Raw genomic sequence first — 10,833 nt, 5'->3', positions numbered from 1 at the left:
CCCAAATATAAAGAGAAATTAGTACTGACTCTGGCGAAGCCAAAGCCGGTACCATTCTTGCATATTCGAAGAATTTTTTCGTATACTCACGACATTTCACACCTTCCATCTTGTGGTTTAAGAACATAGTAGCAATCTTTTCTCGTTCATAAGGAGGACAAAATTTTCTTTCTACTATTTCTTTAAACTCTTCCCAGGTTATAGTATAAACAACGTTGTTTCCCTTTGACTGGAGGATTGTGTTCCACCAATCTATTGCTTCATTAACGAAGAGATTAGAAGCATATAATATTTTTTCTTCTTCAACACACTTGCTCATTCTTATAATGGCTTCCGTCTTTTCTAACCAGCGTATTGCTGAAATGGGTTCTTTATTTCCAGAGAATTCGGTTGGCTTACAAGCCAATAAATCATTGTAAGTACCGCGAACTTTTTTGTTTTTTGGGTAATGGGTTCTACCTCCTCCATTCACACTGTTACTAGCCACAGTGTTAGACTTTCGCTTATTACTCTCGGTCTTATGCCTAATTACAGAAATGGGTTGCTTAATAGCATCAGCAATTAAAGGAATTGCTTCCGCGATTTTCTGAGCTATCATATTTTCAATAGCATTCATATTGAGATGAGTTTCTTCATAGGAATTTTCATGATTATGGTTGTTTTCGTGATTAGAACTAGCTTCATTTGACATCTGAATTACATACAAGAAAGGATTTATTAATATCGTAATTGAATAATAAAGTAAGCAAGATATTAATAACACATAAACACATAGGCACAAAATATGTCAAAATCGTCGATCTTTGCGACATTTACTCTTTTTATATATATGCATCACTATATTTTACATCTACACACTATATATATGCGTCACTACACACCTTTGTTACATACATACACTCTTTTTTTATCAAATAAATTACGATAATGAACATATAAATATTATATATATATATATAATTTTATATATAAGGCTATCGGTCGTAGAACTTCCAGAGTAGGGTCTCCCCAACATCCCTCAGTCTATTGGCGTGATCCACCAACTCTTCCCCATAGTGACGGAGTTCTGTCGTCATCTCCGGTGTCATGGTGGGGTAGTTTGCGGTTTCAGCTTGGAATGGTGCATATGGATTGTTCATCATTGTTTGATATTGCCAATCATTTATCCACCATTCTTTCATTTGAGCTTGGCTGATAATATCATCAGGGAGCAGTGTATAATTTGGGTCCTGGGATGGCATATTAGGGTTGCTGGAACTTCCTGCACCTATATCATTGATTATGGGTTGAAAGATTTCACATTCATCTAGGCATCTGCCTAGTCTCTCCTCCATTGGTATTGTTGACATGGGTGCTGGTAAAGTTGGTGGTGGCTCTATTGGTTGTTCATGTTGTGGTTGAATTAGTTGTTCGGGTTGTGGTTGAGTTGGTTGTTTGACTGTGGTTTTTCTTTTCTTATTTCTTTTCAATCTTCGTTGCCAGTCTCTGAGCCTTCTTCTTCTTTTAGGCTTTGGTTTTCTATAGGTAGAGCTTGAAAGATCATGGGCTCAGGTCGTTGTTGACTAGCTTCTCCTTCTTCTATGTGACAATCGTCAATTTCAGGTTAACTCCGTTAACTCAACTCCGTCAATTCAAACTTATGATCATTGAATCTATAACGCACACTTCATTACATTTAAACTAGGATTTAAATGACGCTTAACACTTACTACATGTGTAGTCTTTCGGGAATTGCATCGAAACGCAAACGAGTTGACGCAAACGATTGGTGAATAAACGAAAAACGTCAAAACAGTAATTATGTGATAATTATGTGTTAGACTTAGGTGTTGTGTGATAACATCGTTATAAACACTAACTCAAGATGTAAACAAGTTAGTTAAGCTAAATAAGTAATACTTAGAAGTGGAGGGGCCAAAGTGTAACATAGTATTATTATAAATAATAATAATAATAATAAACCCTAACTTGTTATTTCTCTCCCTACACAAACCGATCAGCCCCCCCCCCTTGGCTCCTTGGCTGCCGTCGACATACACACACATACATACAACAAATTTCAAGCTTTTGATTCAAGATTAAGGTGCTAGGAAGGTATAATCAACTATCCTATGCATCCTTTATACTTAATCTTGACTTTTATTGGGTTAATTACAAACCCTAGATGCCGATTTTTATATGTTAGTGTGTTCATATGATTTTGTTTGATTTGATGATGTATTGATGATGATTTGATAACTAGAATTGATATTGTTACATGTTAATTGCTTGTGTCTTTGATTTGAGTTCAAACAAAAACCCTAACCATGTATGTAATGTGTAATTGATGTGCATGGATAGTGATTATGGAGTCTAGAGTGTTATATGAATGAATTATGGTTCATAGATAGTTAATATGTTGAGTTTGGATGCAAACAGTTTCTGGACAGATTGTGTTATTGATGTTTAAGTGACTTTAACGAAGTGTAAATGTGAAAATTGGTTGAGATTATTGATACTACAGTAAACTAGGTTGAGTCTAGTTTCTAAAGAATATAAAGTTGTAATTTTTGGACAAGTAAAGGTTAACTTTTATGATTTTACAAAAACGTTGTGCAAAGCTGAGCTGTTAGACCTGCTGTTAGGTTGTTTTGTAAATGTTATATCTCATGAACTACGAGAGCAATTGGGTTGGTTCCACTTCTGGAAGTTGACTCATTGAGTTAGGAACCTAACCCAAGTGGTCTTGCATTTATTGGATTTTTCGTTTAACGGGAATTTCAAATAACATTCTGTTGCGCATGAATTTGACTGTTACGAGTTTGCTGTAATGATTTGACGATTGTGAGAAACCTATGTGGAATAAAAATATAATAAAATATGTTCTGGAAACCTAAGACATATATGCTTTTGTGATGATTTTTGGTAAATTAATTGAGATGCTATGATCGGTGTAATAGTACAATCTTTCAAGTAGGATTTCTGTCTCGGTGGAACTAGCTGCTGAATTTTTGTGAAAATGCATGAAACATGATACTTGCTATATAATTGTTATGTTTTGACCAAATTGCCCTTGCGGGGAATAATTGCTAATTGATTGTCATGATTTGACCAAATTGCCCTCATGGGGAATGATGGCTAGTTAATTGTTATGTGTTGACCAAATTGCCCTTACGGGGAGTAATTGCTAGTGATGTACTTTATGAATACATGACACGTAAATAATTGCTTACACATGTAACGTATCACAAATACCTTTGTTAAAGTCACACGATTCACAAACGAAACACGAAACATGTTATGTGCATAGGTATTATGTGCCGGGTCTAGAGACTCGATAATATTCCGACACTTAGAAAAATCTCTTTGTTGTTTTAGAACGCTAGAGAGAGTTTTTCTGTGACGCGCATCTTGGTGAATTATTTTGGGAATACTTCGCAAACAGTGAGTTTCACTTTCCCCTTTTAAACTTTTTAAACGCTTTTCACTTGGGGGAGATAACATACTCCGAAACGCATTTAAGATTTTGTTAATATAGATTATATATCACTTGTAAAGACTAAGTGGCAAACGCAATAACTAAAGTCCTTCATTCACATCGAACCGTTTAATATTGGATAATAGCGAGTCATTGTTGAGTAGTACTACTGGGTTTGACAAACCCCACCCAACGCTAAACTCGACTGGAGGTCGAGTGGGTATAATCTTGGCTAAACACATACCATGGTCTGGATGACCTGGTGGCAAGGCAAATGATAAACAGTCAGCTTCGGTGTCGAACACTTAGTGATACTTGTTTTATAGGCTAGCTACCTATAGAAATATAATTGACATAACACTATCTGGTAACGCAAAACGCTGTAACGCAAAACGCTGAACGCAAACGCTAAACGCTTTATTTTATATAAACTTGTGAACTCACCAACCTTGTGTTGACACTTTTAGTATGTTATTCTCAGGTAGCCGAGGCGGGCGCGCGGTTTAGGAACATGCATTGCTTGAAACACTTTTAACTATGCAAACTTATTTTTAACTGTTATCATTGGGTTTTAAGTCGTCCTGCGTGACGTAACATTGTTTTCTATGGTTTACGCTTCCGCATTTAATTACTCGTAAACGTTTTCATGGTTTTGAAACTTTGTTTTATGGTTTGATTATAACTAATTATTCCGATCCTGTTAGTTCACACCCTCTGACGGTAAAATTCCGTTAGTGGATTTTGAGGGTGTGACATTCTATATCCGTGGAGTTAACGGATATGTGTTCAAAAGCTTCAACTAGCTCACTCATGATGTTAATAAAAAATAATAGAACAACGAACTCCAAAAGAAAGTTGTTTTTGTTTTCACGTGTGATTAGAATCTTATACGTATGGTTAACACATAGGTTAATGCATGTATTTCCTAACTTTTAATTTAAGGATTAGTTATTATTAAAATACCCATATTGCTTAAACCAGTGGCTCTTATACCACTTCAGCTGTCACAGCCCCCGACCCCTATACCCTGGGATGGGAAGCCGTGAACATTGATCGGTGGTATCGGTGTTTATTAAATTATTTTGCAGCGGAAAATTTCATCAGAACCGTAGTTAGGAAAAATGATCAGAGTTATAAAAACACCATGATTATTATTATGATAAAACCGGGAATTTAATTCCTTTTGATACAAACATAAGTTTTATAGGGTTAATCCCTAATTTACAAAACACGTTTCTTTATTCTGGTGACAAACCGCTTATTTAAGCTGGAAGCCCGCATGCATCATTCATTTGTCTCTAACAAGTCACCTGAAACATGTTTTAAATATTTGATCAGCAAGAAATACTGGTGAGTACATTCATTTGTAAATGACACATTTTACAGTTACAGCATTAAGATGTTTTTACACCTGCCTGCTTACAAATTACCGAAAGGTACTTGTCACTCGACCGTATCTATGACTGTGGTCATATTACTTATTGGCTAACACTTGTCCAATAAGTAACGTGTAATAGCCCAGTAGGCAAGCCTTGTATACAAAACCCCACAATACCAGTAGTAATCATCTCGTAAGTCTACAGAGACTTAATCACTGTAATGTATTTAAAATACTTAAATATATTTGAAAACATTTAGACAATTTTCCATGAGTTTTATAGGTTTTGAAATCATCATGACAATGTCGGAAAAATAGTCGTCTCACGCAAATGTGAGTGATATAAAAATTCGAATGTCTCACCTTGCAAGTTTATATATTAAAGAACACCTCCTGGTATTAAGCACCTAGGATAAACACAATGCAGTATCTCTATATTAGTATAAAACCAATAATCATAACGATAATCACGAGAGTAGAAACTTTACAGGATGGCACAATGTCATACCTTAACAGGCAGAGCTTCGGATTCGTGTATATCTCTTTCGATCGGATATCGTTACGATACTCGGGTATTATACCGTTATCTTATACTTATATGTGTGTGTATTCAGAGAGAAAAGAGATTTGAGCGAATTCTGAATGTCCCGTCACCTTTCTATTTATAGCAAATTTCGGACCCCATCGCAGTACGCGATGGCCATAAATAGAAAGCCATCGCGTATCGCGAAGAAGCATGTAGCTATGATGAGTCAGCCGTAGGCCTGCTACGTGGCAGGCTACGTGTCCACTGCGTAACCTCCACGTCGCGGTACACGATGGGTAATCTGAACCCGTCGCGTATCGCGATGGAAGGATTTATATATGTATATATATATATATATATTATTTTTCTTAATTCCCAACAAAAATACTAAGGCAGCCCTTAAGCGGCTCGCGGTGTGCACCACATTGCGCCCAACGCACTTCGCCCGAGCCCGTGCACGTGCGCGTTCGGGTGCTTCGCACCCTTCTCTAGGACCACTGGGTGTGATATGTCTTATAAGAACATTAACATAGAAATTTCATTTCTTATAAAGAGCTTACTAGTTTTATCATCTAGCGATGTGGGACAAGAAACTTACAAACCTATTTATACTAAGGTGGGAGCCTCTACTTTTCTTTCCTCCACCAATGTGGGATGGAATTTTCATTATTTCATTTCCTTACTTTTTCCTTCTTTTGTTCATTTATTTATTTTTATGGTTTGTTATATAATATTAGTTTTTTTACAAGTTACGTTTTCTTTTTATGATTTCGAGTTTTGGGTTTCGGTTTTAGGGTTTAGGGTTCGGGTTTAGGGTTTAGGGTTCGGTTTCGGGTTTAGGGTTTCGGTTTTAGGGTTTAGGGCTCGGTTTCGGGTTTAGGGTTTAGGGTTCGGTTTCGGGTTTAGGGTTCGGTTTCGGGTTTCGGGCTTTGGGTTTAGGGTTTAGGGTTTTAGGTTTAGGGTTTCGGGTTTTTGGTTTTTGGTTTATTTTGTAAAAGATAAAGTGGTCAAATAAGGATATTATAAATATATACACTATTAAAATTAAAAAAAGATATTATGAATATTTATAATATTAATATTAAAAAAAATAATTAATAATAATACTTGATAGTTTTTAATTTGATATATGTAGTGAAGGTTATCAAATGAAAGTAATATTGTAGGGACTAATATGTATATAAATAATGTCAAGAGCTAATTGTAATTTATGTAATAAGTTCAGGGGGGAGTATATTTACGAAAAATGGAGTAGTGGGGTACGTTTAGCAGCACCCATATAGAAACGTCATAGATCTTGGATGAAAGATCCGTCCTTAGTTTGTCGTTTAACTTCCATCATTGAGTATTATTAACTTCGGGTGTTTAAGAGATTCTTACTGTCACGCTGTCACTAGGCTACCAACCAAAGACTATAAACCGGCAATTTTATATTTGAAGTTATTAAGTTTCTTGATTCATGTTTTGATTTCACATTTGACATCTAAACTCACTCTAGTAAACTATGTTTTTAATTTTTTCTTCACCATGTGATATGTTTTGAATTTTAGAACAATATGAGTGGTACGGCAGTCTTTTCCAATCAATAACATACGGAATTCAACTAACTTTAACTAGTTTTCTCCGAGAAAAACATAGGATTTTGTCACACAACAGAACAGTGAGATTTAATTGACATAAACTTTTATTACACACTATTTACAGGAAACTGAAACCAACTATCTATGCTCTGTTTTGACATATAAAATCTCAATATATTAATTAATATACATAATAGTAGCCATAGTTATTATAGTAATTATACGGGTATGGATCCACTTGAAACGTCACCTCCGGAAGCTTTACTTCCTTTGATTCGGGTTTCTTTTCAACCGGACCAACGCTCACTAGCTCCGTGTATCCAACCTTTTTCCTTAGCGAGGTTGTTAGTTCCACCGAGTCAATACCCGCACCCGTAACCGCTATTTGGTCTGACCCCACAAAAGCCGCTGATTCAACACCTGTTTGTTAAATTTGAAATTACAACTTAGTTAAATGATTACTTGAAAAATGTTGTTGGGATTTTACTGGGTTTGGTTGTTGTTATATTACTTACCGAAGATGCCAACGGCAACCTGCAGAGCTTTACGGGATTTCTTGTCGTTGTTCATGGTCACCTTCACCACAATCTTTTGCTGCAAAAACGTACATTTTATTCCATAAATATCAGTAAAGTGATTCAAACATATTATTATTATTATTATTATAAATGGATATGAGTTACAAAAAGATATGCACCTTCTCCATTGGTGTAAGTTGTATGATGATGATATTGAGTTTAATTATGTGTTTTGTGTCTCTAGAGAGTAGAAAGAGAAGCTTAAGATGATTAGTGGAAGAAGATGAATGAAGAGTAAGAATAATGAAGGGGTATTTATAGGAGACGGAAACCGTAATGAACAAGGCGAGGGGCCACGACCAAGTCAAGCAGTGCCAAGGAAACTTCGCATTATTTTGTAATCAATATGACACAGTTACATTTTATTTTTATTTATTTACACTATTTTTCACATTAATTGTTTCTATGGTATTATTAACACACGTTATTTATAACTTTTTTTTTTTATAAATTTTCTCTCTTATTCACTCATAACATCTTAAATCACTCTATAAATTATAGAAAACATCTCTTATATGATTTGATGAATTAATTGAGAATGCTTTAAGCCTCTAACCCAAATTTTCCCAAACCCTGTTAACATAAGATATTTAAAGATTTTATCTTTAGCGATAAATCATAACTCAATTGTTAGTGGTACACGTTTTTTACAAATGATTTTCATTTTAAACCATTCCGTATTGATTCAACATTAAAAAAATGTTATATACGTACATGGCAATATAGCATCAACCGATTTCTGGGGCCACTACACAAAAATGATATCCGATTATAAATATTATATATTTCTTTTGTTCCATTTTATTTTAATTTTTACCTTCTAAATTCCTCTCAAAGAAAGCGATGTGAATGCTGCTACGTCATGTATGATGTATGGATTGATTATCCATTTAATGTATCAAGTCACCGTATTATTTAACCTACATTATGCCGTGTGAACTCAATCCTTTTATCGCCAGTAACTAATCAAATAGTTTGTCACTTTCCTTCGTTGTCTTTATTTATATATTAATGTTTTTTTTCCAGCTATATTAGCCTATTAATGTTTGTTTTAAGAGTGGTTTTCGAAGAATGAAAGTATATTATATCAGTAATCAACAATACTTAGTGTACTCATACTACCTTGACATTTTTCTATAAATAAAAATATAATTTTCTTTTAAGTAATTAACTAAATAGCCTTAACTATAATCCGTATGACCATGGTTACTATTTAAGTTCAAAAATCAAATTAAACACAGAATACAAAATTGACCACTTTAAAATTTTGGTTAACCAATTCAAATTAACAGAAAACGAAACAGTTTCCTTTGAAATCGATAACCGATTTAACCGACACCAATCTATGGACTTGAGTCGTTGTTTGATGACAAGCCGATCAATTAAGTTAAGCATGCTGTCAACGTCGATCACTAGAAGTCTAGAAGGCCCCACTCCCGAACTTGGGAGACACGGCTATCTAATTATCTTTAGATATTAGTTAAGTCGTTGTTTGCATTATGTTTGCATTTATGTGTCATGTGGGATTATAATATTTAAGAACAAATTATATACGTAACTTGTACCCGTACTTTTTAAGTTCCTTAGGTTGCACCTCAGGTTTTAACAAAATTGTCTTTCGATCATTTTTGTACCTGTACATTTTTTTACCACAAATAAAAATAACTTTCATCTGATTGGTTTTAAGACTCATATTTCACTATATGGCTTCGGACTCCTCAGTTTTTTTCTCTTACTTTTGTTGACAAGATGTATGTGGTAACATAGGTAGCAATAGAAAAGAAATTTTAATATTAATAGTTTTGTTATTGCCGATGTAAAAACAACTCATGCTAAGGTTGGGGGTATGCCTCTTTTTTCCTCACGCGTGAGGTGAGTTGGAAAAGGAGTCGTCCAACATGGCATTCGATATGACAAGGGGTCACATGCGCGACACCTTTGGAACACCGCCCCTCCCCTTTGTTGGTCACACGTGACATGAGGATAGTGACCATGGTCACTCCCGTCACACAATCTCTCTCTCTCTCACTCCTTTTTTGTACTAAATAAAAAAAATAAAAAATAGAGAATGTGAAAATGGTGTATACCCCTATGTTGAAGGGTGATGAGGATGATATTTAATGATGGGGAAAAAACTGACAATTGAGAGAAAATAAGACAAGTGGTGTATACCCTTGGCCTAACTAAGCCTCTATAAGTATGTTTCAGATTCAGACAGTGAATTACTAATAAATGAATAGTGACAATAATTCAGATATATCATCGACAAAAACCAACAAAAGCCAAAAGAAGAAAAGAAAATACTAGAACTGTATGTTGTTTGTTACTGAGAGATTATTGACGGATTCTATAACCCAAACAAAAAAAAAAGAACTATCGTTGATGGAATCCTGAAGGGGTAAGCATGAATCTTATTGATTTTGTAGTAACACTTCGATAATGAAGGATTGGTTAGTAATTCGTCGCTAATTTGAGAATAAGGAATAAGATTTAGGATGAGATTCCCGCACAAAGTATTGAGTCGTTAGTCTAATTAGAAAAAAACTAAGCATTTTAAGTAAAGTTTAATTTTCTTTATAATAGCATGTTTTATAGAATTAAACATAGATGAAGGTTAATATGCAACTTCTAATCAGTCATCACAAATATGAGGTTGTAGTTCAACTTCTTGCACATGTGGATAAAAACTGAAGTTTGCTATTCAAAAATAAATATAAATAAATATAAACCATATTTATTAATTCATAATAAAAGAATATTTTATTAATTCATCAAAATATAACATTTACAATGAATCGAATAGACAAAGGAAACAAAGAAGAGATGGATTTTTTGAGAGCTCACCTCACCACCTAACGCGTTTACATGGTTGAAATATAAACTTTGAAAATTTCTAGGAAAATGTAGGGTAATAACTTAACAATTGCTATAAAGTAGAAAACGACAATTTTATGACACATTTCGTGAAACTCTTGGAAACAATATTACGTAGTCCAACTTTTTAAAAGCATAACTATTTGGCTTTTTTTTCTGGGATTTTATTTTAATTAATATATGATTGTTTTCTATCTGATAATTAAAAAGGAAACATGATTTAGTTATAAACGCTCTGCATGGTTTAAATCACGATTTTTTTTAAATTACTACGTAACTCTGTTGTCTTTAATGTGCAACGTCGAGTCACCGTCACAACCAAACGATATATGTGCAATATGTACCTTTTTGGATTTTCGTTATCAATTGCAATAACTTATGTTGGTATCATATCGATATCATAAAAAACTGAATTGATGCATGTCGAATTCTCACAATGT

General features: G+C 34.3%; 1 protein-coding gene across 1 annotated transcript; it reads right to left on the bottom strand.

Annotated features, from left to right (window-relative positions):
* Positions 1-6,993: 6,993 nt before the first annotated feature.
* On the bottom strand, positions 6,994-7,763 carry LOC143536144 (heavy metal-associated isoprenylated plant protein 16-like). The gene is made up of 3 exons (XM_077030202.1): positions 7,639-7,763; positions 7,457-7,535; positions 6,994-7,361 (listed from the first exon to the last, which is right to left on the bottom strand). The coding sequence occupies exons 1-3, from the start codon at positions 7,645-7,647 to the stop codon at positions 7,123-7,125; spliced, it is 327 nt and encodes a 108-aa protein (XP_076886317.1). The 5' UTR covers positions 7,648-7,763; the 3' UTR covers positions 6,994-7,122.
* Between the last annotated feature and the right edge of the window lie 3,070 nt (positions 7,764-10,833).

Source organism: Bidens hawaiensis, unplaced genomic scaffold (assembly GCF_021521415.1).
Source record: "Bidens hawaiensis isolate Kalapana, Puna unplaced genomic scaffold, B.hawaiensis_p1.1 tig00010738_1, whole genome shotgun sequence".
NCBI lineage: Eukaryota > Viridiplantae > Streptophyta > Magnoliopsida > Asterales > Asteraceae > Bidens > Bidens hawaiensis.
This window is presented reverse-complemented; position numbering and strand designations above follow the sequence as displayed.